Source organism: Empidonax traillii, unplaced genomic scaffold (assembly GCF_003031625.1).
Source record: "Empidonax traillii isolate 1590-97213 ecotype Southwest subspecies unplaced genomic scaffold, ASM303162v1 scaffold1198:size232379, whole genome shotgun sequence".
NCBI classification, from domain to species: domain Eukaryota; kingdom Metazoa; phylum Chordata; class Aves; order Passeriformes; family Tyrannidae; genus Empidonax; species Empidonax traillii.
In genome coordinates, this window is record NW_020956391.1 from 69,792 (window position 1) to 97,475 (window position 27,684).

General features: G+C 52.6%; 5 protein-coding genes and 1 non-coding gene across 9 annotated transcripts in view; 4 read left to right on the top strand and 2 right to left on the bottom strand.

The window, feature by feature from the left end:
• TOGARAM1 (TOG array regulator of axonemal microtubules 1) overlaps positions 1 to 5,101 on the top strand; it is a 34,053-nt gene extending 28,952 nt beyond the window's left edge. Inside the window, exons 17-22 of the mRNA XM_027905721.1 lie at positions 429 to 555; positions 694 to 812; positions 1,481 to 1,670; positions 2,813 to 3,032; positions 3,533 to 3,619; positions 4,704 to 5,101. Coding sequence (XP_027761522.1) covers positions 429 to 555; positions 694 to 812; positions 1,481 to 1,670; positions 2,813 to 3,032; positions 3,533 to 3,619; positions 4,704 to 4,951 — 991 coding nt within the window. The 3' untranslated portion in view covers positions 4,952 to 5,101. The remainder of the gene's footprint in view (positions 1 to 428; positions 556 to 693; positions 813 to 1,480; positions 1,671 to 2,812; positions 3,033 to 3,532; positions 3,620 to 4,703) is intronic.
• A 4,001-nt stretch (positions 5,102 to 9,102) lies between these two features.
• On the top strand, positions 9,103 to 20,307 carry PRPF39 (pre-mRNA processing factor 39). Of its 4 annotated transcripts, none has more exons than XM_027905724.1 (13): positions 9,103 to 9,506; positions 9,864 to 9,989; positions 10,574 to 10,692; positions 11,431 to 11,598; positions 12,333 to 12,498; positions 13,018 to 13,125; positions 15,010 to 15,174; positions 15,483 to 15,609; positions 15,700 to 15,968; positions 16,531 to 16,715; positions 17,994 to 18,068; positions 18,838 to 18,958; positions 19,647 to 20,307. In XM_027905724.1, the coding sequence occupies exons 1-13, from the start codon at positions 9,141 to 9,143 to the stop codon at positions 19,695 to 19,697; spliced, it is 2,046 nt and encodes a 681-aa protein (XP_027761525.1). In that variant the 5' UTR covers positions 9,103 to 9,140; the 3' UTR covers positions 19,698 to 20,307. The 4 variants fall into 4 exon arrangements, with proteins under 4 accessions (XP_027761525.1, XP_027761528.1, XP_027761527.1 ...); XM_027905727.1 differs by lacking the exon at positions 9,103 to 9,506 and adding an exon at positions 10,284 to 10,446 and having other exon boundaries at positions 9,881 to 9,989; XM_027905726.1 differs by lacking the exons at positions 9,103 to 9,506; positions 9,864 to 9,989 and adding exons at positions 9,996 to 10,179; positions 10,284 to 10,446.
• LOC114069135 (heme-binding protein 2-like) overlaps positions 12,703 to 27,684 on the bottom strand; it is a 24,547-nt gene continuing 9,565 nt past the window's right edge. Inside the window, exon 6 of the mRNA XM_027905729.1 lies at positions 12,703 to 12,715. The gene's annotated coding sequence lies outside the window, so the exon portion shown is untranslated. The remainder of the gene's footprint in view (positions 12,716 to 27,684) is intronic.
• LOC114069140 lies at positions 16,049 to 16,134 on the top strand. Its single transcript, XR_003573728.1, has one exon. It is a non-coding gene; the product is annotated as a small nucleolar RNA SNORD127 (small nucleolar RNA).
• FKBP3 (FKBP prolyl isomerase 3) lies at positions 20,554 to 23,969 on the bottom strand. Its single transcript, XM_027905730.1, has 7 exons — positions 23,729 to 23,969; positions 23,519 to 23,620; positions 23,314 to 23,421; positions 22,673 to 22,808; positions 21,732 to 21,799; positions 20,876 to 20,973; positions 20,554 to 20,746 (listed from the first exon to the last, which is right to left on the bottom strand). Exons 1-7 carry the CDS (start codon positions 23,837 to 23,839, stop codon positions 20,692 to 20,694), a joined length of 678 nt encoding a protein of 225 aa, XP_027761531.1. The 5' UTR covers positions 23,840 to 23,969; the 3' UTR covers positions 20,554 to 20,691.
• The window catches only part of FANCM (FA complementation group M), a 47,637-nt gene continuing 44,175 nt past the window's right edge, over positions 24,223 to 27,684 (top strand). The window contains exons 1-4 of the mRNA XM_027905722.1: positions 24,223 to 24,721; positions 25,598 to 25,770; positions 26,637 to 26,714; positions 26,980 to 27,138. Of these exons, the coding sequence (XP_027761523.1) occupies positions 24,289 to 24,721; positions 25,598 to 25,770; positions 26,637 to 26,714; positions 26,980 to 27,138 (843 nt within the window). The 5' untranslated portion in view covers positions 24,223 to 24,288. The remainder of the gene's footprint in view (positions 24,722 to 25,597; positions 25,771 to 26,636; positions 26,715 to 26,979; positions 27,139 to 27,684) is intronic.

Here is a 27,684-nt window from a genome sequence, read left to right on the forward strand (position 1 = left end):
TCCAGGCCTGCCTTGGACACCTCCAGGGCTGGGCACTCCAAACCTCCCTGGGCAGCCCCTGCCAGGGCCTGACCACCCTTTCCAGGCAGAAATTCCTGCTGCTGTCCCACCTGAGCCTCCCCTGGCCCAGCTGGAGGCCGTTCCCTCTCCTCCTGTCCCTGTTCCCTGGGAGCAGAGCCCGACCCCCCCGGCTTCCCCCTCCTGGCAGGGATTGCAGAGCCAGAAGGTCCCCCCTGAGCCTCCTTTTCTCCAGGCTGAGCCCCCCCAGCTCCCTCAGCCCCTCCTGCTGCTCCAGCCCCTTCCCAGCTCCCTTCCCTTCCCTGGACCCATCTTGCTGCCCTTTTATATTTAGGAATCACACAGCATAATGCCCAAGCTCCAGAGCCATCCCTGTTGGTGGACATGGGTGTCCTGCTCTGCCCCTGCAGGTACTATGGCCGGAGGATGCTCTTCAGCTTGATGGCCCACCCTGAGTTTGAGAAGGCCCTGGAGAAGCACATCCCAGCCAAGGACCTGCCTTACATTAGGGAATCTGTGAGCAGCCTCCGTGAGAAGGTGTGTGGGAAAGCTCTTGTTTAAACAACAGCTGGGACAGGTGAAGGTGTTGTGGGGCTTTAGCTGTAGACAGTCTCCAGCACTGCAGCCACGAGAATTCCCTGTGATTTCCTGAATTAATGTTGTACCTCTGTGCAGGGTCTGGGGGAGATGCCATTGGACACACCCTCTGCCAAAGGAAGACGTTCCCAGACTGGCAGTGTTGGACATTTGAGGTCGTCCCCCACCTCCAGAGATGCTCTCAGCGTCCCGGACAGGTAATGACCTCCAGTGGCTTATCCTCAGAGGAGCTTGACCAGGAAGAGGGTGTACAGACATCCACACAGGGCTGGGAAAATTAAACATTCCTGTAGGAAAAGGAAAACTGTGACCTATCCCTGTTAAACTCTTAAATACAGTGACTGGTAATTTTGAAGTTAATTTGTCTGTTGACCACCCATGAAATACACACAGCACACAAACCTCTTGGAATTCACACGATGGAATCACAGAATCAGGGCATGGTTTGGGTCAGAAGGGAGCTTAAAGCCCATCCAGTGCCACCCCCTGCCATAGGCAGGGACACCTTCCGTGTTGCTCCAAGCCCTGCCCAGCCTGGCCTTGGACACTGGGATCAGTTTTCAAAGTTCTTTGGGAATAAAGGCTTAAGCTACAGTAAGTTTGGGGGGAGGTTTGACCCGTTGATGGGAGGGAAGTTCCCAGCTCTTACTGGTCACAAAACCAGCTGCATTTGGAGCAGAATGGATATGGGACTGTGGGAACAACAATTACTACTGAGTGGTTTAATTTTAAATCAGTGTGTTTAAAGTGAAAGATTTTCTGTTCCCTTCTGATATTTACATTTAGATGGGAAGAGAATGTCTGGGATGAGACTCCTGTTCCAGCTTGCTCCTGTGCTCACTGATGACGTGTTCCTTCCCCACAGGGACGGCACAGAAGCCCGGGAGGTGCCACGGAAAGCAGCTCCTCGCAGTGCCCTGGAAAGTGAAGAGTATGTCAAGGATATTGTAGGTTTGTTGAATGCCAAAGACTTCAGAGAGAGGATAACTGGCATCAGGCAGCTGCTGCTGGACACAGAGAACAGTCCAGGCCTGGTGGTTGCAAACCTTGTGAAGGTAACTGTGGGAAAAGGTTGGATTTCAAAGGTCTTTACAGTTGGGTCACTGAAGGTTTCTGATAAAAATCCTGACTCCCTCTTTGATTAGGGATGGTTAACAGAGAGCTTTGAGGAGCAGGGGAGGACTGGGGGAGCTACAAAGGGAGAAAGGAAGTAAATAGAAAAAAGCTGGAAGTTTTCACTCAGAGAAGGCACTTTTGAACTACTGCCCAGAGCAGCTGTGGCTGCCCCTGGATCCCGGGAGTGTCCCAGGCCAGGTTGGACAGGGCTTGGAGCAACCTGGGCTAGTGTAAGGTGTCCCTGCCCAGGGCAGAGGGGTGGAACAAGATGGGTTTGAGGTCCCTTCCAACCCAAACCATGCTGTGATTCCATGATTTCTGCAATACTGTGTGCTGTGTCCATGCCACTCTGGGTAAACAGCAAAATACTGGATAGGTTGTAAAAAGAGCAGCAAGGATTAATCAAGATCTGAGAATCTGTCTCTGAAGTGGAGTTGTGGGTTTGTTTGTGTGGGAGAAGGTGGGGAAGGTCTTTATTATGGAAAAGGTCAGGGTGAGGATCCTGTCTGGTAGGAAAGGAGGCCTTTCTTTAGGAGAAAGAAGAGGTCCAGCAGCTGTAAATTAAAGACAGGTAAAGGAGAGCAAACCCAAGCTTATCCTCCTACAGTGCTGTGTCTCTGTATGGAATGATGGAATTCTGCTGTGGAACTTCCCAGTGTCTGAACTGCGAATGGTGTGAAACCTTTCAAGCACTGTCTGTGCTGAACAGAGCCATGTCTTCCCAAAAATCCTGGCTTGCAGGAAATTTTAGTCCTAGGAAGTTACAGGTGGCTGGTTTACCTGCAGTCCATTGCACAGCAGGGATTCAGATCAGATGAGGTGAGAGAGGGTTGAAGTATTAAAATATCAAATGCTGCTTTATTTGCTCAAGAAATGATTTTGGGTGTTTGCATATCACAGAATCCCAGAATGGTCTGAGTTGGAAGGGATCTTAAAGACCACCCAGTTCCAGCCTCTGGAGATGCCAGAGCCCTGTTTTGCCAAGATGGACAATTAAAGTGTAACAATAGCTCAGGAAATGTACTCTCCATCTCAGGCATTCATTCCTAACTCCAAGAATGCTGTCTGGATGCTTTTCCAGATCTTTGACGCTTTCAAGTCTCGCCTCCACGACTCCAACAGCAAAGTGAACCTGGTGGCTTTGGAGACGATGCACAAGATGATTCCACTGCTCAAAGACAGCTTGGCCCCTGTGATCAACATGTTAATTCCTGCCATAGTAGACAACAACCTCAACTCCAAAAATCCAGGGATTTACGCAGCTGCCTCAAACGTTATCCAGGCTCTCTGTCAACACTTAGGTGAGTCATTTACTCTCTCTTAAGCTTAAAGAGTTTTAGTTAAAGTCAAATTTGAAAGTGCCACTCTTTCCAAGAGTTTCACAGGATTGTTACTCTGTGTAATGAGTCACTGGGTTTATTCTCATACCTCTTAAGCCACACGAGGCATCCTGTATTTTGTCAGTAGGTGGTTTGGTTATTTTTCCAGAGCAGCTGTTTGTTGTGGTGAAGGGGCACAGGTTGGGCAGAGAAGCTGTGGCTGCCCCTGGAAGTGTCCAAGGCCAGGTTGGAGCACCCTGGGCTGGTGGAAGGTGTCCCTGCCCATGGCAGGGGTGGCACTGGATGGGCTTTGAGGCCCCTTCCAATGGTTCTCTTAAGAATATGTTTTTATGCTCTTATTCCTTTCAATCTGTCACTGTGATTTTTGAAGCTGATATTAGTAAGATTCTTATTTACATTTTCCCACCCTGTGTTTAATTTTCCATTTAGAGATTGTAACCTGTTCTGCTCTTTGCCCTCAGACACCTCTCTGCTCCTGCAGCCCTTCTGCACAAAGGCCCAGTTCCTGAACGGCAAAGCCAAGCAGGACCTGACAGAAAAGCTGGCTGGTAAGGGGGGTTTGCTGGGCATGCTGGTCTGGTACCATCTTCATCAGGGGAGTTAATTGCTGGAGGGTGGTGGCTCTGTACCTGCAATGTATAAATATGTATCAGTATCTTAAGGGTTTAATTTACACTGAAATACCTTAGGTATTTAAGTCTCTTAAGGATTAAGATGTATACATTGCTTAAGTGTATTATAATTTTAATAGGGAATTGCATTCCCTCTCCCAGTGATAATTCTTTCATGCTCTTTCCAGGAATCCCAGAATGGTTTGGGTTGGGAAGGGACCTTAAAAAACTCCCAGAGCCGCCCCTGCCATGGGCAGGGACACCTTCCACCAGCCCAGGGTGCTCCAGCCTGGCCTTGGACACTTCCAGGGATCCAGGGGCAGCCACAGCTTCTCTGCCCAACCTGTGCCAGGGCCTGCCCACCCTCCCAGCCAGGGCTTTCTTGAAAAATGCTAAATTTTCCTGTTTTAAGAAAGCAGGGAATGTCCTTATGGGAAATACTCTTGACCCAAACACGTGACTTGGCTTCCTTTCAGAGGAATTCTGTGTGAAATGGAACTAAAGGACACACTGGACAGTCTGTGCTTATAAATATATATATATATATATAATCTGTGCAGGGCAGGATTTGGATTAGATGGTCCTGGTGGGTCCCTTCCAGCTCAGGATATTCTGTCATTCTATGATTCTGTATTTATGGTATAAGGCTACTTTTTCCCCTTAAACTCCACTACCTACTGTTTATTTCTGAGATAAACGGGAAACTGGAAAAAACAGATGTGTTACTCTGTGAGAAATTGGGGCCCTTTTGAGAATCCTAACTAAGAAAAAAACTTGGAAAAAACCTTTATTTCTTTTACTTGTTTTAATTTAATGGAAAATGGTAACTGTCAGCAGCACTGGTGCTACGGTGTGAACTTCTGGAAGAGGATAAAAGGGGTGTCTGTACAGAAATCTGGAATGTTTTATGGGAACAGCAATGGTGTTGCAACACCAAGCTCTTGTATAGAGCAGCAAGGAATCATCTGCAGTGTGTTTCAGTGAGTGTGTAGGTTCTGAAAGGCTCCCTGCTGTGTTGCAGAGCTGGTGCCAGAGCTGTACCCACGCAAGCCCTGGGCTGTGGAGCAGAAGGTGCTGCCGGTGCTCTGGCCCCTCCTGGGGAACACGTCCAGCAGCGGCTCCGGGGCCGGCGGGAGCCTCCGGACGGCCACGGCCAGCCTGGCCAAAGCACTGTTTGCACAGATGGGGCCCAGCCTGCTGGCCCACGCTGCAGCCCAGCCAGCACACGTCAGGAAGGCTTTGGAAGAGCTGCTGGAGACAGGAACGTAAAACCACCAGTGCTGAGGGCGAAACACCACCGGCCCCCTGACCCAGGCACGCAGACAGGGACACGGGACAAGGTGGGAACATCCCTGTGTCGAGGGTACACAGTGCTGGAGGAGCTGCTGGGAGAGCCTGTCTGAACGGGGCAGGGTGGGGCTGGCTCCCCTCCCTGCCCCCAGCCCATCTGTGCTTCCCTTGAGAGGATCCAGGCCCCTGGATTGCTGGTGAACCCCCACACACGGTCTCATCAGCACCACGCTTTGCACGGATGAGTGGAAGAGAACCCTGGGCACAGGGGTGCAGAACCACAACATTCTGTGTGCTGTTTGTGAAGAACACGTGTTTTTGTACCCACTCAGGCAGCTGTGCAGTATTGGCTGGGCAGGAGCCACCACTCTGGTGGGCCCTTCTCCTTCCCCGGCTACAGGCTCTGTACGCATTGGACATGGGACCTGACAGGATAAATAAATAAAGGGATTTATTTCTGTAAAGGGATGTATTTCCGTGAAGGAATGGGGTGGAGTGGCTGCTGGCAGATACGGACTGGGGGTGCTGGTGACAGCAGCTGAACGTGAGCACAGGTGGGCAGGAAGGCCGGGGGCATCCTGGCTTGGATCGGGAATGGTGTGGCAGCAGGACCGGGGCAGGGACTGTCCACTGTGCAGGCACCGGTGCAGCCACACCCCAAATCCCCTGTCCAGTTCGGGCCCCTCAGTTCAGGAAGGACACGGAGGGGCTGGAGCGTGTGCAGGGCAGGGAAGGGAGCTGGGAAGGGGCTGGAGCAGCAGGAGGGGCTGAGGGAGCTGGGGGGGCTCAGCCTGGAGAAAAGGAGGCTCAGGGGGGACCTTCTGGCTCTGCAATCCCTGACAGGACACTGTAGGGAGGTGGGCTCTTCAGCCGTGCCTACAGCGAGGGGAGCAGAGGAATGGCCTTAAAATGACACAGGGGAGATTCAGACTGATACTAGAAAAAAGTTTTTCGCTGAAGGGGTAGTCGGGCACGGGAGGGGCTGCCCAGGGAGGTGGCGGAGCCCCCGCCCCGGGGGCGTTTGGCGCTGGGATGTGGCGGTGGGCGGTGGTTTGGTACTTAGGGGAGAACTGAGCTGAACGCTCCTGAAGGTCTGTGGCGTCCTGCACTGCCCCGTGCCTCCCCGGTGCGTTCCCGCGGGGCTGTTCCGCTCCCGTGCCCGTGCCCAGCGCTGAGGGCAGCGGCGCCATTGCGCGGGCCGGGCTGGGGCTGTGGCGGTTGGTGCGCACGCGCGGCGGGAGGCGGGCGGCGCGCGCGCGGGGCGCTGTGCGCGTGCGCGGTACGTGAGGCCCGGCGGCTGCGGCTCCGGCAGGTACGGACGGGGGGGGCTCTGAGGGAGCGGGGCCGAGGGGGCTCTGAGGGGGCTCTGAGGGAGCGGAGGGGCCCAGGGGACTCTGAGGGTGCTCTGAGGGGGTTTGGGCGGGCCGCGGGCCGGGGACAGCCGGTCGGCAGAGAGCCGAGCCGGGGGGCCGTGCCGGGCCATGCGCCCTGTGGGCCCCGCCGCCTCCCGCGGCCGGGCCTCGGGTCCGCCTGACGGGGAACCGTGGCGTGTGTCCCTAGTGTCTCCCCATGTTCCCCCGTGTCCCTGGTATATCCCCGTGTCTCTGCTCGCTGCGCTGGAAGGGCCGTGCGGTGCCGGCCCCGCTCGCGTGTGACGTTGTCGCTCGTTCGGAGCCGGAGGGGCCGAGGGCGGGAGGGAACGGCCCCGACCGCGCCGGCAGGGTCGTCAGGAGGGATTTATCCATGGGAAGGGTGGTCAGGCCCTGGCAGGGGCTGCCCAGGGAGGTTTGGAGTGCCCAGCCCTGGAGGTGTCCAAGGCAGGCCTGGAGTGGCACTCAGTGCTCTGGGCTGGGGACAAGGTGGGGATGGGGCACAGGGGGATCCATGGGCTGGGAGGGCTTTGCCAGCCTCAGTGGCTTTGGTATTCCGTGATTGCCCCGGTCCTGGCACGGCTGCAGGGTCCGGGCACTCCCGGCCCTGCCCGGGTGGTTCCAGCAGCGCCTCCTCGGCGCCGGGAGCGGGCAGAGCTCAGATAAGGCCCCGCTCCTGCCCCTTGGAGCTTTTCCTACCCGTTCCCCTCTAGGTCATTCCCGTTCGTAAGCGGCCGTTCTGTGTAGAATAGGCTGAATAAAACACGCTGATATGAGTAATTTAATACCAGAGTGTGTAGGTGTCTGATACACCCGTTCGGTTATTTCGCCTGAGTGGTGTAAAAACTCCTGGAATTAAGGTAAAAGCCAGGAATTAGGGCGAGAAACGCTGGAACTAAGGTAAAAAAAAAAAAAAAGAAAAAAAGCTGGACTTAGTTTTCTCTGGTGTGCCCCAGCTCTGTGCCCACCCACGTTCTCCCTGGGCTGGAGCAGTTGGTGGCCCGGGCATGGCCTGTCCCCTTGGCTGGTTCAAACCGTGGATTGCTGTCAGATTTTTGGGATACGCCCCGGCTCCAGGGGCGGGACTGGAACAGCTGTCAGACAGACCGAGTCGATTTGGAACCTCGTGTGCAGCTCAGACCACGTGTGGTGATCCAAGGCTGCTTCTCCCTCTTCCATTTTTCCCCTCCTAATCTGATGACACGTGAATCGGTTTTTTAACTGGAATACATCTTCTGAACCAGCTGGAGGGTGAAAACATCTGTTGCACATCAGAATAAGTTTTGGGCCTGTGTTATTCCGTGTTAAAAACTGTTGCATTTGTTCATAGAATCATGGAATCATAAAGGTTGGTGTCCAAATCCAGCCACCCCCCCAGCACTGCCAAGGCCACCACTGACCCATGTGCCCAAGTGCTTTTAAATCCCCCCAGGGACAGCAGCTCTCCACTGCCCTGGGCAGCCTGTTCCAACACCCTTTCCATTAACGTGGAAATAACCCTTTAACATTGTGCTGGAGTTCCATGGCTTGGTGAACTCCTGGGAAAACATGAACTGTTATCCCAGATGCTGAAGCTCCTGAAGATATGGGATTTTTCCTTTCTGTAAGGAATTTTCCTCCTGCTATTTCACTGGTGGTTTATAACCGTATTTGTCAAAGTGAAAGCAGTGGTCTGGCTGTTCTCTGTCCAGGCTTTCAGTAGTAAAGAACTCTGGAGAGACATGGGATGGAGACTTCTCTTTTCTCCTGTAAATGCAGAATGTATCTGCCGGCTCCTCTGAGGGAACCAAGGGAACAGGAGCGGTGCAGTGTGTTTGAGGGTGTCGGTGGCCCCCTGTCCCTCTCCCAGCTGCACTTGCAGCTCTGAGCTGTTGTGCCCTGGCTGCTGGTGTTCCCTGGGGTCCCTTAGCCATGGGGGGCGTGGGGAAGGCTCAGATGAGCACCCCTGCTCCAGCTCCAGGCGGGAATGCCGGATCAGGAGGCAGGGTGGATCAGGAGGCAGGGTGGCACACAGCCAGGGCAGGCTGGCCTGGCACTGCTGCAGGAGGGCAGGGCTGGGCAGTGGCTCCTGGCAGGGAGATCAGAGGCAGGAGGGGGAGGAAGGAGGAGTCTGTCCCGAGGGGTGGGAGGAAGTGCCTGGCACTGGGTGTGGGTGGGAGCGAGGGGCTGTGTGTCAGGGACAGCCTCAGCCCTTCTGTGGCCCTCTGGTGCCGTTGGTTCATTTGGACTTCACCGAGGGGGACTGAGTCTGGTGCTGGCAGTAATTCTTGTCTTTGCAAAGTCATCACTTAAGCCAAGCACTGAGGATACGTTTTACCACCTATTTGTTTTGCAAAGATATTACTGATTTGTACTACATAGGAGAACTGAATGAATTTAGGGACATGGGTTAGTGGTGGCCTTGGCAGGGGTTACTTGGATTTTACTGTCTCAGAGGGCTTTCTCAACCTGAATGATTCTATGAGATTTGAACATAATTATTTAGAATAAACTTCCACTGGACTCGTACAGGAAAACTAATGATTGACTTTTACACCTCAATAGCTCCCTGTGTTAGTTTTCTAGAACACCCACAGCAATTCATGTGTGCAGATGTGCAGATCCCTGACTGCTGTTAAGGGTTCTGTAGTGGTGATAAGGCTGGTGCCCAGAGATGTGGTGAGGGCTGTGGTGCAGTCCAGGGTGCCTGGAGCATTGGGAGGCTCTGGGCGCTGAGCACACCCAGCTCTGTGCCAGTCCTTGCTGCAGCAGTGCTGAGCTGTTTGCTTTGCACAGGCCCTGGTAGCACTCCCTGCGCCATGGAGAGCGCTGAGGCCACGGAGGAGGAGCAGCCCACCGTGAGCAGCGATGGCACCGAGCCTGGCACCGAGCCTGGCACAGAGCCTGGCACAGAACCCGGCACAGAGCCCACCATCCAGGAGCAGCACATGGACTTCAGCACCGAGATCATGAGTGTCACCGAGATGGAGCAGTCCCCGGACAGCTCCCCGGACCTCAACGAGGAGAACACACAGGAGAGTGAAATTCCAAATATTGAGAGTTTACAGACCACAGACATTGAGGCTGGCTTCCCTCCGGATTTTGACAAGTTCTGGAAAGTGGTAGACGACAATCCCCAGGATTTCACTGGATGGGTATATCTACTCCAGTATGTAGAGCAGGAGGTTAGTACCTGCCCCTTTCTCCTCAGCCTTCCAGAAATAAATAAGCCAGACTAAAACAAGTCATGGGTGTCCAGTGGTAAATGTAGAACTGGACACTGGGCTGTCATGGATGCTACCTTAAGGCAGCTGCCCTGGCCAGTGTTGTGACAGAACTGTAAAACCCCAGACTGGTGTGGGTGGGAAGGGACCTTAAAGCCCGTCTTGTTCCACCCCCTGCCTTGGCAGGGACGCCTTCCATAGGCCAGATTGCTCAATGTCAGCAGAGATCACAAGACAGGTGTTAATAATTGCTGTGTAAATAGCGGGAAGGTCTGTTGAAAGGCAGGACTGATTGCTGTCCCTGTACCTCTCCCCCAGAACCACTTGCCGGCGGCCAGGAAGGCCTTTGACAGGTTCTTCACGCACTACCCGTACTGCTACGGGTACTGGAAGAAGTACGCGGACCTGGAGAAGCGGCACGACAACGTGAAGCAGTCTGACGAGGTACGTAGGGCAGCACCACTGCCGGTCCTGCCGCCTGGCACCGGGCTGCCCGTGCCTGCCCCGTGTGTGCCCGTGTCACACTGTGCCACCCGGAGCTAACCTTCTCTCTCTTTGTTGGCAGGTGCGTTAAACCTCTACAGTTTGTCAAGCTTTGCAGTGCAAGCCTCTGTATTACACTGCAGCTTAACAAGTAGGGCAGGGCTTTTCTGTCACTTCCATTTATTACTCATTTTCAAAGCGATATAGTTGGTTTTGCTGGTCACAATTGCTCCATCTTATTGCATTTTTGGTCAGACGCTGTCAATGATGCTCTAATGGGTCTGTGCCCTATGGTCTGTACCCCAAAGCCTGCCCACACAACCTGGTCAGAATGCAGGGACCGCTGCGCTTTGAAGATCAAGACTCTGCACGTGGAGATCAGAACATTGCCATGTTCTATCCAACCTCCACCCGAATGGTAATGGTAGATTATTTAAACAAAATTCCAGTAATTAGTATTTCTAAGGTTCACCGGATAACACAGTGTTGCCTCTCTCTTAGGACACCTCTAAGGATTTGAAGTACAGCTCATGTTCTCTTCGTAGGTGTATCGCCGAGGGCTGCAGGCAATTCCTCTTAGTGTTGATCTCTGGATACATTATATAAATTTCCTAAAGGAGACCTTGGACCCTGCTGATCCCGAAACGAACAGTACCATCCGGGGGTGAGTTGGGAGCAGGCTGAGATCCACGCAGTTACACAGCAGGGGGAGCAGATTAATGTGTTCAGATAAGGGGAAAACTGAGAACAGCCTGGTGGTACCTTAAGGACTTCCAGGAGGTGATGGAGCCCAGTTCCATAAGAAGGGGGAGACAGTTCAGTGTGGTACAAGAGGCAAAAGTTGTGGCTTGAGAGCTTCAGACAAGATGTTCAGAAATACTTGGTGCAGCACTGGAACCCATTAGATTTTTGGAATCTAATTCCTTGGAGTTTTTCAGGGGCTAGGATGTGTGTGAGTGCTGTGGCTGGCAGTGGTGCTGGTTAGAGGAAGAGTCTGGACTAAGGTTTGATCAGAAACCTTCCTTGAACAGGAACTGAACCAAGCTGCAGGGTTGCTGCACAGCTTTTGGGTGTTAAACTGCTGCAGTAGTGGGTTCAGAGTCTGCACAAGATAGAAGTGGTAAAGATTGTGGATTTTCCTAATACCTTGTGTTCCTGCAAATGTCTTTTACAGTTGCCTTTATTTGTGCTGTTGTGGTAGTGCTGGAGGGAAAAAATGAGTGTGAGCTTTCTGACTCTTCAGACTTTGCTACAGATAGCTGGAAAATACTTGGAAGAACTTAAATTATTAATACAAGTGTAGTTTCAAGTAAATGAGGATACTCATCATCTTTAGTAAGAGCCAGAACTTTCCTTCTTTGTTCTGCCACCACATCCAGAAACAAGTGATTTCCTTTTCCAGAGCCTATGAACACGCAGTCCTGGCTGCTGGGACAGATTTCCGTTCTGACAGACTCTGGGAAATGTATATAAACTGGGAAAATGACCAGGGGAACCTAAGGGAAGTGACCTCCATCTATGACCGCATCCTGGGAATCCCCACGCAGCTCTACAGCCACCACTTCCAGAGGTAAAGGGAAAGCAAAGGCTTGGTTAATGCCATGGATTTCCTAAGCACACCTTAACCTGCCTCTGAGAGGTAGGAATGTTCACTCGAGAACTTGGAAAGGTCACTCAGCTTTATGTAGTTAGTTACTTACGTACTCAGACAGTTGGGCTGACTGGTTTGAAGTACTGGTGCACATTTTAGGAATTGGGTTTTGGGTGAATTCAGAGGTCCTGCTGTGGAATAAAGACAGGCCTTGGAATCGTGAGGAAGAAGAGAGCAAGTCTTTGAGAAATCAGAGTGAACAGTTTTGAGCTTTTAATTCCTCATGCAATGCCCACGTGTGGTGAAACAGTAATTTAATTGAGCAAAGAGAAATACTGGTCAAGTTTGATATAATGGAATTGGTCTTTAGTAGGGAGAGGTGAGCAGGGAGCCAGCAATCTCAGTTAACTTACACGGCCTTACTGTGGTTTCTACAGATCTTTTGGTTTGGGAATGAAGTATTTCCCTTATAACTGATCTTGTCCTTTGCTGTTTGTGTTCCGTGGCAAGGGCTTCCGGAGTCCCCCACGCTGCTGTTTCTGTCTGAAGCCTGCCCCCCTTGTGGTTGGTGGGCTGGCAGCTGTGTTTGCTGGGGGAGTTGGCAGCAGGGGCGCTCCTGGTGCTGCTCTGGGGATTTACTGCTGTGCCCCGGTCAGGCGGAGCGTGGCACCACGAACTCCAAATTCTGCTGACCTGTTTGTGACTGCCCTCAGGTTTAAGGAGCACATCCAGAACAACCTGCCGCGGGACTTCCTGACCACGGAGCAGTTTGTGCAGCTGCGGCGGGAGCTGGCGGCGGCCAACGGGCACAGCGGGGAGGAGGCACAGCCCGCCGAGGAGCTGCCCTGCGGCACCGAGGACATCACCGACCCCGCCAAGGTACCGCCCTGCCCCGGGCACTGCCCCGGGCACTGCACTGCCCCGGCACTGCCCCAGCACTGCCCTCGGCCCGGCTGCCAGGGGTCACGGCAGGGCTGACAGGACAGGAGAGGAGCCATGCACACAGCTTAAGGGTGAATATTAAATGTTCTGGGTTAACAGATTGGCGTCCAAGGTCTGAGACAGCTCATCAGCAGTGCTCTGGGCAGGCTCAGGGCTGTCACAGGCGCCTGGAGCTCTCTGAAGGAATCGCTGGTGGGGAAAACACAGACATGCTGAATCCAAGGTTGACTTGCATCCAAACTCGTCTTTAATCTCAGATCAGCTTTAGCATTAGATAGAAAACCAATTTAGTTGTGTGTGCCAAGGCTCCATCAGGCGTTATCCCAGCCCTTCCCTGGCTGCTCAGGGTAACATTTCCAGGGTCTGGGAGGATTCCTGCACACCACCAACACAGGGTGCAGTTACAAAGGGGATACTGTGTCTACCTGTGTTACATTCTTAAACATTCTGTTCCAGCTGGTCACTGAGATAGAGAACATGAGGCACAGAATCATTGAGATCCACCAGGAGATCTTTAACCACAACGAACATGAAGTCAGTAAGAGGTGGACATTTGAGGAGGCGGTAAGTTGGGGTTTGTGGGAGCCAGAGGTTTGGACACGAGACCGGGAACTGGGTGCAACACTTAAACTGCCTGGGGGCCTTGAACAGGCATTCAGAGTTTGAACAGGGTTTCATTTCTCTGCCATTTTTCCTGTGAAGAGGCAGCTGTCAGCTGATTTCAAACCCTTAAGGGGTGTTTGGAAAGAGGCAATGTGGAGAATTGTTTACTGAGCCAGTAAGTCCTGGGAGTTAGTGCTGCCTCATTCCTCTGGGGTGTTGCACAGTCATGAGGGGATGAAGTGATTCCAGTTGACAGGTAAGCCCGTGCTAAAAGGAGAATGGAATTTGTGTGGGTTTGTGTTTTAACATTACACACTGAAATCCAGCAACTTTTGTTTTCCAGCAGTAGCCATCTCAACATGTACCTCCTACATATAATGTATTAAAAGTAGTTGATTAAACTAATCGTTTCATCACAGCAAATATACAGCTTTTTAGATTTAAGCTGGATTACATTTGAAAAAAACAACCTGAGGTTTTGATCCTCAGTCTTTTTGTTCTTGCTGACAAACATGGTTCTTGTGTTAAGTTTGCTTTCTTTTAGAGTACCTTGTATTACCCAGTTGGGACAGATTTACAGAGAGTCCTTGATGGGGCAGGTGATGTGAGAACTGGTGGGGGGTTCATTGCACTGGGTTGGACGGGCCCAGGTGCCTCAGCAGCCCCGGGAACTCCAAGCCACAGTAGGATCCCATCCTCAGTGACTTGTGTGCCAGTTCCCCGTGGCAGAGGGAGCAGAGCAGGCAGAGCAGCCCTGAGATTCCTGCCTTGGGGAACCTTAAGCTGCAGATTTGTGGAGCTTGGAAAAGAGCTCAGACTGTGGGCTTTGGGCAGGAAATGTGTGAGAAGCTGGGGGTCCTCTTGCTCCTGGCCACAAGCAATGCTTTCCTACCTGCAGAGAGCATCTGCTCTGTAGCACCAGCCTGCTGGGTCTGGGGGGAGTTGGAAATAGAAGTTCAGCGTGTCTTTGTAAAGGACAGAGGTGAGGTGGGTTTGCAGAGATGCCACCAAAGGTTTGGGGACAGCTCAGACCCGTTTTATTTAGCAGGAACAAGGTGGCTGTGAGCTGGTCAAAATGGCAGGTTGGGTTCTGTAGCAAAGGTCAGCGAGGAGCAGGAAGGGGGGACTGGCTTTAAATTTCAGGTGGCCCTGAAGAACTCCATGTTTCTCCTTGATTATTGTAAGTCCTTCATCCATTTGTGTGGGTTTGGAGGGAGGGAATTGCAGCACAGGAGAGACATGATCAGGTGGAATTAAAGATGGTGAGGAAGGGCCAAGGATCCCTGGCAGGGTGCCAGACAAAGGCATTTAAATTTAAGCAGAGCAGTGTTTAAACTGTCTGTTCTGGGCTCTGTCCCACCATTGTATCCATCAATGAGAACATGATCTTGCCAAACTTATGGACTTGGCATAAGTACCTTTACGTAAATGTTGAATGGGAAGTTCAATTCAGTGCTCTTTCATTTCTTGTCGATTCTCAGCCTGGTTCGGAGTTTGATCTGTGGGCTGGCTGTAGGACAGTGAGTGCTTTACTTGTGTGGGTGGACACTGTTCATAATAACATCACTGTTACAGGTTTGCAAGGGATTACCCACATGGGGTTCTTTCCCAGCACCTGTAGACCCTGTCACTCCAAAAGCTTTCTAGGAAAGCTGTGTTGCAGTGGGAATTCCCTGTCAGTAAATCCCTGTGTCCACACGGGGGTGGCCCTGCAGTGAGCAGCTGAGGGGGTGTCACCAAAGCCCTGATCGTAACGCGGTGTTGACCGAGTGCTGTGTGTGTTGGGTGTGTGAGTGCCCTGGGTGTGTGTCCCTAAGTCACCTGTTGGTCCTGTGACTCTTGCAGATCAAGAGGCCTTACTTTCATGTAAAACCTCTGGAGAAAATTCAGCTGAAAAACTGGAAAGAGTACTTAGAGTTTGAGATAGAGAATGGCACTCACGAGCGAGTCGTGGTCCTCTTTGAGAGATGTGTCATTTCATGTGCCCTCTATGAGGACTTCTGGATCAAGGTAAGGGAAGCAGCTCACAGCTGTCCTGAGTGCACACCTGACCTGGTGACTAACCCTTGTACCCTGTGGAACGTTGTTCATCTATAACTATATCTGTTGCATTAGGAGATGGTCTGCTTGCAACCAGATTTGACTGCTGCATTTGCCAACTGCGTTGCCTCTCTACGTCCTTCCTTACAGAAACTAGTCTAGTGGTTCCATAAAGGTGCTGAATGGGTTTAAACAAAAGAATTTTATCGTTCTGGCATGTTTTTGGAGGCAAATGCAAGCTTTAAATTGGGCCGTCTCTGCTCTGTTTCCAACTCTAGTATGCCAAATACATGGAGAACCACAGCATCGAGGGCGTGAGGCACGTGTACAGCAGGGCCTGCACCATCCACCTGCCCAAGAAGCCCATGGTGCACATGCTGTGGGCGGCCTTCGAGGAGCAGCAGGGTAAGGGCAGCCCCGGCCTGGGGAGGGGGGGGTGCTTGTGGCCGCCTCTTGGGTCTCTCATGTGTGAAAGCATCTCCGCTGGTGTTGCAGGCAACATTGAGGAGGCCAGGAGGATCCTGAAGACCTTTGAGGAGTGTATCCTGGGGCTGGCCATGATCCGCCTGCGCAGGGTGAGCCTGGAGCGCAGGCACGGCAACATGGAGGAGGCCGAGCTCCTGCTGGAGGACGCTGTCAGGAACGCCAAGTCCATCAGTGAGGCCTCCTTCTATGCCATCAAACTGGCCAGGCACCTCTTCAAAGTGCAGAAGAACCTGCCAAAGGCAAGAAAAGTGCTGTCAGAAGCCATAGAACTTGACAAAGTATGTGTTCCCTCTTGCTGTCTTACCAAAAACCCAACCCACCCTGCTGCTTTTCTGTCTCTGAACCGTGTTTTAAGTCATGGCAACAGTGATGACAGGAGTTGTAACTGTATGTAATGTCCCATTACTGCATGGAGACAACAGTCCCTCTAAACTGATGTTGCCACGTTCCCACATCTGAAGTTTGCACTCTTTCCTCCCGTCAGAAGCACAATGTGCTTCATCCCTTCATCTTCCCTCTCAATATCTTAGATGTTACCAGTGTGTTCACCCCTCAGGGTGAACAGCATTGGGGGGCAGTCCTGGGGGGTGGTTTTGTGTAAGCACAGGAGTACCTGGCACTGCAGGTCCTGTGAGCACAGTGCCACGCCTGGGCTTGTGCTGCAGATCCCTGCTGGTTGTCTGTGACACAAACCAGCCCAGGGGCAAAGGGAAAGCTCTTCACTGCCTGTTGTCGTGTGTATCTGTGGTGTGGATGTTGTGGTGAGTGCCTGGTAACACACACTGAGTGTGGAACACCTGCTGGGCCAGGAGTGCACCTTCTGACACACCTTTTGCACAGGAAAACACCAAACTGTACCTGAACCTGCTGGAGATGGAGTACAGTGGGGACCTGAAGCAGAACGAGGAGAACATCCTGAGCTGCTTTGACAAGGCTGTCCATGGAGCCTTGTCTATCAAAATGAGGATCACCTTCTCCCAGAGAAAAGTGGAGTTCCTGGAAGATTTTGGGTCTGACGTGAACAAGTAAGATGTGCTGTGTGCAGTGGGGTCACTGAGAGTGCTGGGAGGAGTTGGGCAGGAGTGGCTTGGTGGCATCTGTTACGTGGTTTCCTCTGTGCTCTTGGCTAAGGAACAGCTGCTCTTCTAAACCAAAATCCAGGTTTTAAATAGGAATAGATTTTGGAATAGGAATAGATTTTTAAACAGGAATCTCTTTCAGAAAATTATCCTTTCTTTCCTGAAATGCCCAGCACCTCACAGGGTGAAGTGTTACTGCCTGCCAGGTCTTGCTGTAGTCTCCCCTTGCTAGGGCTGTACAGGCAGGTGGTCCCCAAAGGGGAGGTGACATGTCTGTGACCCAGGTGTCGATTGAGACTCTTCCCTGGGAGCTGCTGCTCGAGGTTTCCAGAACTGCACAGGTGGGGTATTTCCAGTTCAGCCCTATTTACACTTACAGGGGAGGATACACCAGCAATGCATGCTTTTAATTCAATACTACATAGACTTTTTCCTCTCCATTCTCTGTTGTAAAACAAGCTCCTGGTTTTATTTACATTTTGCAGCTCAGTAAGTCATCAGGACTAACCATGAGTGAAGTTTTTCTGCTCTGGATGTTTTTAACAGCAGCTGTCCTTAAATCCTGCTGCCTCTGCATGGCAGCCACTCACTGCAGGTTTGGGATCCAGGACAGAGCAGCCCCAAGGAGCTTTGCAGCTCCCAAATAACCCCAAATAACTCACAGACTGAGCACAGGACACTGTTTTCACCCAGAGCACTACTGACAGGAGCAGCAGGTTTTGTGTGAAAAGCTGGATGCAGGAGAGGAAAGGGTATCTATTTGTGGGAGTTTTAGGCAGGACTGTTTTGTGCAGCATTGAACATACTTGTTCCTCCCATGCTGGATGAGAAAAGGCTGCAGGTGCTACTCTGGGATTGGAATCATTTTGCATACTACTGATTTCTGGTGTTGAAATGTTGATTCCCAAACCTAGTCCTGCTGTGGATCGTGAGCGGGCACTGAAGGAGCAGAATGACTAGTAACTTCTGGAAAACCTCTCCTTTATAAAGGAACTTCATAAAAGCTGCATCAAGTGTGAGGAACAAATCTGAGCTGCTGTGGAACCAAACTGAGCCTTTTGGCTTTCCCGTCTCATGGTGGATCACTTGTTGAAATTTATGGTGGGGTTTGGTTTAGAGTGTTGTACTTTTACAGTTTCAAGGAGAGATTTTAAGTGGATTGCTCAGGGGTGGGAATGTTTTGGTGACACTGGTGAGCAGGGTTTGATCCCCCTGTCCCCCCAGGCTCCTGGACGCTTATGATGAACACCAGGCACTGCTGAAGGAGCAGGAGACGCTGAAGAGACGGGCAGAGAACGGGTAGGGAGGACAGCCCTGGGGACAGCACACACTGGGACACGCCTGAGGACACCCCCTGGGGACACACACACCTTGTGACACCCCTGGGGACACACACACACCTCGGGACACCCCTGGGGACAATATACCGACTGTGGGGGACACACCCCCCGGGCTGCAGCTGAGACACAGCAATGTGGGAGTGCCCTGGAAGATTCCAGGGAACAGCCTCGGGCACTGGGGGTTATTTAGTCTCTGAATGGATATACAGGTATTTTGGGGCTTTAACCCCCCTGGTGCAAGAACAAAGTCACTTCTGTAAATCATGTGAAGTGTGCACTTAATAGAACTGTGCTGCTGGATTAACTATTCACAGAGTCATGGAATGGTTGGGGTTGGAGGGACCTCAAAGCCCATCCAGTGCCACCCCTGCCATGGGCAGGGACACCTTCCACCAGCCCAGGGTGCTCCAGCCTGGCCTTGGACACTTCCAGGATGGAAGCATTTATTGGAACATAACTTTTTGGGTTATATTTGATAGGAGAGGTGACCAGGGCTGGTAAATAACTCTTCTCTGAGCAGAACCCTGCGTTGCTGTCTCAGTGTGGGGAACGGAAGGATTTAAAGCCAGGCTGTTCTGAGGCACCACTGCCCTTCCCTAAACGATCCCATCTCCCTGCCTGGACAGGGCACCCAGCGGGGCAGTGCTGTTTAACGGGATCTAACGCTTCTCACACGGAGAATTCCCCAGTGTATCCAGGGTGCCAATTCCAAGCTGTTTTCCCCCCAGCTCCGAGGAGCCGGATGAGAAGAAGATGCTGACAGAGGACCCGTCGCTGGCGTCGGCGCAGCTGATGGACGGGGACATGCAGGTGAACCAGGCGGCCTACAACTACAACGCCTGGTACCAGGTACGCTGGCATGTGCTGCCGGGGCAGGGGCAGGGAAGGCCAGGGGAAGATGGAGCTCCCTGTTCCTCCGAGGAATTTCAGTGGGGAATAGAGTGGCTGAGGCTGGACCAAGCACCCCAGCACTGCCAGGGCCACACTAACCCATGTCCCCACCTGTCTCTAATAGCCATGGAAGTTTTACTGGGGTGGTTTAACAAAAGCTGGTGTTTACACTGGGCAGAGCAGGGAGGGAGCTGAGGCACAAACCACCAGCCCTGGCGTAGCCGTGGTTTGGGAGTGGATTGGATGCCTGAATCCCACTGAGCTCTAGTGCTCTTCCCAGAGTCTCATCCAGCCTGGATGCTGTGCAGCACTAGGCGGGAAAAACCCCCAGATACTGACACACAGGAATGGCACCCTTGGAGCTGTGCCAGGGCAGGGGCAGGTTGGATCTCAGGACAAGGTGGTGTTGGGGTGTCCTGGGCAGGGCAGGATTGGACTGGATGGTCCTTGGGGTCCCTTCCAGCTCAGGGCATTCCACGATCACTGTGATCACAGATCCCTTGCCTGCCTTCCACATCCTGCTGCAGGAAGCAGACAAACCCCTCCTGAGGGAACGGGGCAGTTCCTCATTGCCAGGGGTGCCCGGCTGGGAGCAGGGGGAGCTGTGTGGCTCAGGGACACTGATCCCATCCCACTGTGTTTGCAGTACAACTACCAGAACGCCTGGAATTACGGACAGTATTACCACACCAGCTGAGCCAGAGGGCACTGTGCTGCACCTTCGACAGAGATGGAATAAAAAAAAAAAAATATATTTTTCTAACTTTGGGCTGTGAAAGAACTGTTGTGCCACCTGCTGCGGGTCCTCTGCATGTGACCCGAGCTGCTGCTCACAGGTACGTGTGAAGAGTTGTGTGCTGGTAACCGATAAATGGTCTCTGTACAATTCTCATTTACCATAAATGCATTTTTTTAATTCCCTGCACTAATTTATGGAGCTTTTGGAGGAATTCCCGTTGGTCCTACGTTTCCATAGATTGGGTGGGTGAAGCTGGGGCTGTTTGGGTTGGTTTTGCCCCAGAGCCGGAGCCAAGGCCGTCCTGCTCCCAGCCCAACTGCCAGCACAGCTTTGCCAAGGCGGGCGCTGTGCTGGGATTGACCCCGGAGCGGGGCTGGAGCCTTGGCAGAGCTGTGGGGTCAGGAGTTCACTGTGGGGCAAAACCCCCTTGGTTCTTTTCTAAAAAGCACAAACTGTGTTTGGGATGACTTTTGTATTTGGAGTTTTTCATGTACACGGTGTGAGCAAAACTTTTTTCATTTTGATCAAAGTGATCATTCCCATTTTTGTAATAAAAACAAGGAATTCAGCAGTGCTCTGAGCCTTCTTGGATTGCCTCGATCAAGCCAGGAGCAGGAACAGCGGTGTTCGAGGCAGGGCTGTGGCACACGGATGCCTTGGGAACGCCTGGATCGTTGGGAGCAGAGTGCCTGACACTGGTATGGAGTGGGAATGCTGTGGAATTCCACAGGAGGTGCTGCTGGAGCCCTGTGGCCCTGCAGCCCCGCCAGGGGAGGGTGGGGGAGCTCGGACACAAAGAAGGGACGGCACTGCAGGTACAAACTGGTTTAGTGGGGTGTCACTGTACAGAGGGGCAGGGACAGCGCTCCATTTCCGCAGGGCCAGGCTGGAACTGCATCCCGGAGTTCCAGTGCCAGTCCCTGGGTTCCCAGCAGCAAAGGGAATTCACTCCTCACTCGATGTCCACCAGCTCCACTTCAAAGAAGAGCTTTGCATTCGGGGGAATTCTGGGGGGGCACATTAAGGAAACCTAAAACATCCCAAATCCCCCAGTTCCCACGTCCCTCCCTGCTGTAATGAGTGACCCCCCCATTACATCCCTCACCCAGCATTCCCAGGTTTCTGTCCAAGGATACTTGGCATCGGGCTGCCCCTTCTTGCCGTAGGCCCACTCGGGCTCGATTTCCAGCTGGGCCTTCTCTCCTTTGCTCATGGTCAGCAGGGCCTCATCCCACTGCAAGGACAGCACAGCAGGGCGTCACAACAGCTGCATTCCCAGCCTCTCCCCCTGCTCCTAGGGATTCCCGCCAGTCCCACACCTCCACTATCCCAGGCTGCTCCAAGCCCCGTCCAACCTGGCCTCAGGCAGTGCCAGGGATGGGGCAGCCCAGCGCCCCTGGCAGCCTGGATCAGTGGATCCTGTTCAAGGCTGGCCCAAACCCGGATCCACTCAGTGCCTGTCCCTGCCCAGTCCCCACCAGCGGCTCCCACAGTGCCAGCTCCCAGCTCAGAGACACGGATAAAGCTGGCACAGCTGCAGCTCCTGCAGTGCTGGACTCGGGCCAGGGGCACGGCCCCTTCCCAGTGCCAGTCCCGGCCCTCAGAAAGGCCTTTCTCCTGCTCAGCCTGGAGAAAAGGAGGCTCAGGGGGCACCTTCTGGCTCTGCAATCCCTGACAGGACTGGGGAGCCAGGGGGGGTCGGGCTCTGCTGCCAGGGAACAGAGCCAGGAGGAGAGGAATCCCACAGCCTCAGAGCAGACTGACAGGAGCAGGAGGCTGGGCCTGTCCCCAGGAACACGGCTCTGTTTTCCACACGCTGCTCACCAGGGCAATGACACAGGATAATGGTACCTCCTGCCCATGTAAGCCCTCGTAATCTGCATTTTTACCTCTGAGGAACAGAACAGCAGCTCAAAAACTGCACCCCGGTCATAAATGACACAGAAGGGAACTCCTTTGGAATTCTGAGGGAGCTGTCAATGCCGTACTTACACCTCGGATCACTTTTCCTACGCCAACCTTGAAACTCAAGGGCTTGGCTGCTTTTTTCTTCTTGGAGCCTGGAAGAGAGTTTGGTGTTGCTTTGCTTTAGCGTCACTGCAGCACACACCACACTGCTGGCCACAATTACCAGCATCAATATTTATGGTAAGTAAATATTTTCTTATGATATTATTATAATAATATTTTAATATTCAGTGCTGTGCACCAAAGCCATCATTCACTGCTCAAGCTCCACTGAGAGCTAAAGCTGATGAGCATCTTTCAAGCCTTAAAGACTCATTTCTGAATTCGTAAAGTTGACAGAACAAGTCACAAACACATTAAAGAACCATAAGAAGTCAACAGGGAACATACAGCAAGTACAAGGAGTCCCAGACAGCATTCCGGTGACTCTGGAATACTGTTCCTCGGAGTGTGGGACACACTCTGGAAAAGCCTTCCTAGTATTGCAGGACTTCATATCCCTAAATCTGTCACAAAAACACCAGAGTACTCAAATCCCTCTCATTCCAGTGCCTCCATGTTTAAGGATTTATTAGAGAAGGACACTGCTGGTGCTGGAGTTCCATAGGAGAGGGAAGCTCCCTCTCACCCTCAAGTATTTTCAGCCCTGATTAACTCCCTGCATTTCACATTCCCAGGCCTGGAGAATGCCAGAAGGGAGGGCTGGCAGGATGCAGCAGTGTCACTTGACACCAGCCAGTCCTAAAATACTGCCCTGCCTTACCTCATGGAAAATCAGGACCCGGGAGGGGGCTCAGGGACATCCCGGCAGCTCAACAACAAAGGGGTTTGTCAGAATCCCACAGGGACACTGCCCGAGGCAAACACTGCCCAAATCTGCTTAAGGAGCCCAGAAAATGCACTCTACAAGTGTCTGCAGCAAACCCAAACAGTTCCTCTGTGTATCCACCTATGCATGACCTTACTTGATTGAATATTGGTATCGAAGACTGTCCCATCCTGCAGCTTTCCCGTGTACCAGCAGTGCACAGTGTCTCCTTTCTTCGGGAAGTTGGTTTTGTCGCCCTTCTTTAAAATGGATTTTGTATACTTTGGTGGCCCCTGAGGTTGTAAAAATAAGAGTTAGGACTGGAGGGTTAAATAGCTTCATATCAATTACATTTAAGATGGAATAAGCACTTAGGCATCAAAGACGTGCAAAGGGCGTGTTCATGTGTTACTGCAGGACTGGGATGTATGGGGAAAGTGCAGCAGATGAAGGTTAAGGCAGGGTGCAAACACCAGAGTTCTTGCTGTAACCATGTTTTTGGAGAATCCCGGGTTGGAAGGGACCCACAAGGATCATTCAGTCCAACTCCTGGACACCCCAAGAGTCACACCCTGTGCCCCAGAGGATCATCCAAACGCTCCTGGAGCTCTGGCATCTTTGGGGCCTCTGGCATCTTTGGGGCCGTGCCCAATGCCCTGGGGAGCCTGTTCAGTGCCAACCACCCCCCGGGGGAAGAACCTTTCCTTGATCCCCACCCTAACCCTCAACCTGAGACAGGGGACGCGGTTAGCTGGGTTTCCCCACACGGCAAGCACGAGGTGGGAGTGTCGCACAAACCTCCTCCACAGCCTCCTCAGCCTTCACCGCCTTCCCCTTGGCCTCCTCCGCCTTGGCCGGCTTCGCTTTCTCCGCCGCCTTCTCCGCGCCGTCCGTGCCCTTGAACCGCTGAGGGGGAGCACGAAGAGCCACATCCACCAACCATTAACCCCCACAGGACCCCCTCCCCTCCCTCACCTCTATTCCCACCTCCTCGCCCCCTCACCTGCGTGTGGAAAAGCTGCGTGTAAGCCGCGATGAGCTGCTCCTTGTTCGCCGTCTTGGCCACGTTCTTCACCTGCCCCAGCAGCTTGTGCTCCGCCAGGAACTGCCGGGACACAAACGCGTGCGAGCCGTGAAACAACCCCCCCACACACACACACACACAAACACACTCCAATCGCGCTCCGAACCGCCGATTTCCCCGCAAACTCACCGCCTGCGCCGCGTGCTCCTGCAGGAATTTGATGATCTCCTTCTTGGCCAGCGCCTCGCTCCGCAGCTCCTCGGCGCTCCAGGGCTGCGCGGGACCGGCGGCCGCCGCCATTTTGCCCACCCCGCCTCCTCCTACTCCTCCTCCTACTCCGAAGAGGAGGGCTGGGAAACCGCCCGGCGAGGGGAGGGGAGGAGGGGGAAGGCCAGGAAAACGCCTGGGGAGAAGGGGAGGGCCGGGAGGAGCCTCCCGACCCTCCCCTTGGCCCGTGGGCAGAGGAGGTTCCTGAAGGGGGGGTTGAGGCGACAGCGCTGAGGGAGGGACAAAATGGCGCCGCCTCAGGGCGGGGAGGAAACGCCCTGAGGGAGAAGTGAGGCGGGAGGAGAAGCGGGATTTACCTCAGGCCGCCCGAGGTGGAAAGGGCGGGCCAGGAACCCTCCGAGGGAGAAGGGGAGGGCCGGGAGGCGGCCAAGCCGCCTCCCGTCCCTCCCCTTCACCCTCGGCGGCGTTTTCAAGCGGCGGCGCTGAGGGAGCGACAAAATGGCGGCCCCTGAGGGAGGAGGATGAGCGGCGGTCGGCAGCGCACTTTGCCTCAGATCTGGCGGGCGCCCGAGGGCAGAACCGAAAGGCAGGGCTCGGGCGACGACAGCGACGATGACTTACTGTTGGCAGCCGCCGCCGCCGCGGCGGACCCCGTGCCCGTGGAGGGCTTCAGCGAGGCGGCGGGGTCCATATGGATCTACCCCACCAACCTCCCGGTGCGGCCGTACCAGGAGCGCATGGCGGGCGCCGCGCTGCTGGCCAACACCCTGGTGTGCCTGCCCACGGGGCTGGGCAAGACCTTCGTGGCCGCCGTGGTCATGTACAACTTCTACCGCTGGTTCCCCTCCGGCAAGGTGCTGTTCCTCGCCCCGAGCAAGCCGCTGGTGGCTCAGCAGATGGAGGCGTGCGCCCGCGTCATGGGCATCCCCTCACGGGACATGGCGGAGATGACAGGTACGCAGGGGGGTTTGAAGGGGCAGAGTGTGAAGAGAGGGAATAAAAGGAGGTGTTGGGAAATGAAGAGGGTTGGCCGTTGGTTTTGCGGTAGTTAAAGCCCCGGGTCGCCTGGGTAAAAGGGTGGTGGAGCGCTGCGGCGCAGCCCTGTGGGTCGCAGCCTGGCGGGTGTTCACACACAGTGTGCTCTACGTGAAGCTTAAGCTAAAGAATAATGGCTCTTTTTTCCTTTTTTTTTTCTTTATTTTTTTTTCTCCTCCACTTTCCCCCTCCCGTTTTTCCTTTCCTACCCCCGTTTTCTTTTCCCCTCCCCTTTCCACGTTCCCCTCTCCCCTCCCTCTTTCCGCCTTTTTCCTTTTTGCCCCCTTTTTATAAAGTTTTTACAGACACCACCCCCCCCAACCCCCCAGCTACAGCTCACTGCACTTAATGACAGAACCCATGAGCTGTTTTTAGGCAAAAACATTTCCCAGAGATGTTATAAATGAGGTTTAGAGCTGTGGGGCATCTTGAGCTTCCCAGCCTTGACTTCCGTGGTTCTGGATTTAGTGTTTTAATGCAAGAAACTCTTCCTCGTTGTTGTGTTCAGTGAGGGTGGGCAGGCCCTGGCACAGGTTGCCCAGAGAAGCTGTGGCTGCCCCTGGATCCCTGGGAGTGTCCAAGGCCAGGTTGGAGCACCCTGGGCTGGTGGAAGGTGTCCCTGCCCATGGCAGGGGCTGGCACTGGATGGGCTTTGAGGTCCCTTCCAACCCAAACCATGCTGGGATTCCCTGTGTCTGCCAGCTGCCCTGCTGGCTTCTGCTGCTACTCTCCGGTCATGGGCTGTGCTTTGCTCTCAGCAGAACAGCTCCCTGATGTCATTTCCTTTATTTCCAGGAGGAACCCAAGCCCTGGGCCGCCGGGAGCTGTGGAATACCAAGAGAGTGCTTTTCCTTACCCCTCAGATAATGGTCAATGACCTGTCTCGGGGCACCTGTCCCGCTGGGGACATTAAATGTTTGGTTATTGATGAAGCCCACAAAGCCCTTGGGAATCATGCCTACTGCCAGGTAATGCTGGAGTCCCCCCTTTTTCTCCCCTAGTGACAAAAACACTCCCCCAAAGCACTTCAGAATCTCCATAAAGTGTCACTGTTACCACTGCGGGGAGGTTGCTCTCGAGGTCCTTAACTTTGAAAGAGATCAAACACTCCTGTGCATTGTCAGGTTTTAAGTAATACCTGTAAGGAATTTTTGTCACGTCTGAATTGTTATTTCTGTTTCAAAGTATCTTCTTGACTGAGGCAATTAAAAGAAATAAAAGCTTTTTTTGTAAGGCTCTTTAAATGAGTAACACCAGTTCAAGTTTTGTTTTTAAAATCGAGGTTTGTGTTGATCAACAAAGACTTTGTGTTATCATTGGGTTAATCTCAGCGATGGGTGATCTCAAAAGTAAATTTTGTATACTGGAAAAATTGATTGGATTATGTGTATTAATACATGTGGAGTTCAGATTTCATGGGGCTTATTATCCATGATTTACTTTTTTTTTGAGCTGTTCTTCAGACTTCTTGGCAGCTCTCCTGACTTAGTGTGCTGTTAATCTTTCTGTGAAATCAAGTGAGAAATCACTTCATAATTTACCCAGATTGTTCTTGGTATACTTCCAGGATGTCCCATCCCTGGAAATGCTCCAGTCCAGGTTGGACAGGGCTTGGAGCAACCTGGGATGGTGGAAGGTGTCCCTGCCCGTGGCAGGGGGTGCAGTTCATGATCTTTAATGTCCCTTCCAACCCAAAGCATACCACGATTCTCTGATTGAATATTTTCAGAGTGTTTTGTTAAGCCTTTCCTTCTTAGTGGGTATTTTCCTTGGTATAGTTTGTGTTAGGAAATAATCTCCTTTAAAGGTATTAACAGAAACTTCCCTTTGGTAGGTTGTGAGGGAACTGAGCAAATACACCAGCCAGTTTCGGATCCTGGCCCTGAGTGCCACCCCAGGCAGTGACACCAAGGTGAGCCAGCTCCACTTGTGTGGTTCAGATAATCAAACTGGAGTAGAAGCTGTGTTTGATACCAGTTTGGACACTGTGCAAGGTATAGAGATGTTAAAGTTCCACATCAAAACTGAATATATTTGCAGTCTTGGCTCTTTGCTTGAGGTCTCTAAGTGGGGGGTCTTTTGTTTTCCCTCATGGGCAGTGGGTATCTTTCTTTGCAAATGTATTCCAGCCCTGCTAAATTGTGGAAATAGTAATTTTTGCCTTGCCTCTCTGCCAGGCTGTGCAGCAGGTTATCTCCAACTTACTGATCGCTCGGATAGAGGTGTGTGCTGAGGATTCCCCGGAAATCCAGCCTTATTCTCACGAGAGACTGGTGGAAAAAATTGTAGTTCCACTTGGGGAAGAGCTGGCAGGAATTCAGAACACTTACATCCAGGTGAGTTTGTTTTCTCTTTGCTGGTCACTGGCCAGTGACAGGAAATACATGAATATCTCTGCCTAGACTTGCAGTAGTTAATGACAGCAACACCTTCCTATGCAATTCAGTTTGAGCATAAGGCAAAGAAAAAACTCCGTGGTTTCAACTCCACCTGTGACCTTTCAATACCTCAAATAGCTCAGGTGAAAAACTGAGAGTGGAATTAGTTTCCTCATCCTTTTTCAGGAGTCTTTGCAGAACTTAAGGACATCAGACTAAAGCTGAGGGTTTCTGCATTTGGCTGAATTTAGTAGTATTGAAGTACTCAGATGTTGGGAATGCCTTATGAAATCTGTATGTGGATTTTCTGAAACTTTTTCTCTGTTGGAGAGTATTCTTTAGGGCTTTAAGTCATCTGTAAGTGTAATTAGTTCCCTTGATTATTCTTGATCTTTTTTTGTTTGTTTGTTTGGGGGTGGGTTGGGGTTTTTTTGTTTGGTTTTTTGTTTGTTTGTTTGTTTTTCTTAATATTCTGAGAGCTTTTTCCTTTTTTTTTTCTTTTTT

What these genes read in the sequence shown, in the direction of transcription:
- FKBP3 (XM_027905730.1), bottom strand. Translation starts at nt 23,839, where the DNA reads ATGGCGGCGGCCGCCGGTCCCGCGCAGCCCTGGAGCGCCGAGGAGCTG. An exon ending in CTGAGGAGGCTGTGGAGGAG is followed by an intron (nt 22,809 to 23,313) that starts GTTTGTGCGACA and finishes TTACAACCTCAG; the next exon opens with GGGCCACCAAAGTATACAAA. An exon ending in CGATACCAATATTCAATCAA is followed by an intron (nt 21,800 to 22,672) that starts GTAAGGTCATGC and finishes ACTCTCTTCCAG; the next exon opens with GCTCCAAGAAGAAAAAAGCA.
- PRPF39 (XM_027905724.1), top strand. Translation starts at nt 9,141, where the DNA reads ATGGAGAGCGCTGAGGCCACGGAGGAGGAGCAGCCCACCGTGAGCAGC. An exon ending in TCCAGTATGTAGAGCAGGAG is followed by an intron (nt 9,507 to 9,863) that starts GTTAGTACCTGC and finishes CCTCTCCCCCAG; the next exon opens with AACCACTTGCCGGCGGCCAG. An exon ending in GGTGGACATTTGAGGAGGCG is followed by an intron (nt 13,126 to 15,009) that starts GTAAGTTGGGGT and finishes TGACTCTTGCAG; the next exon opens with ATCAAGAGGCCTTACTTTCA.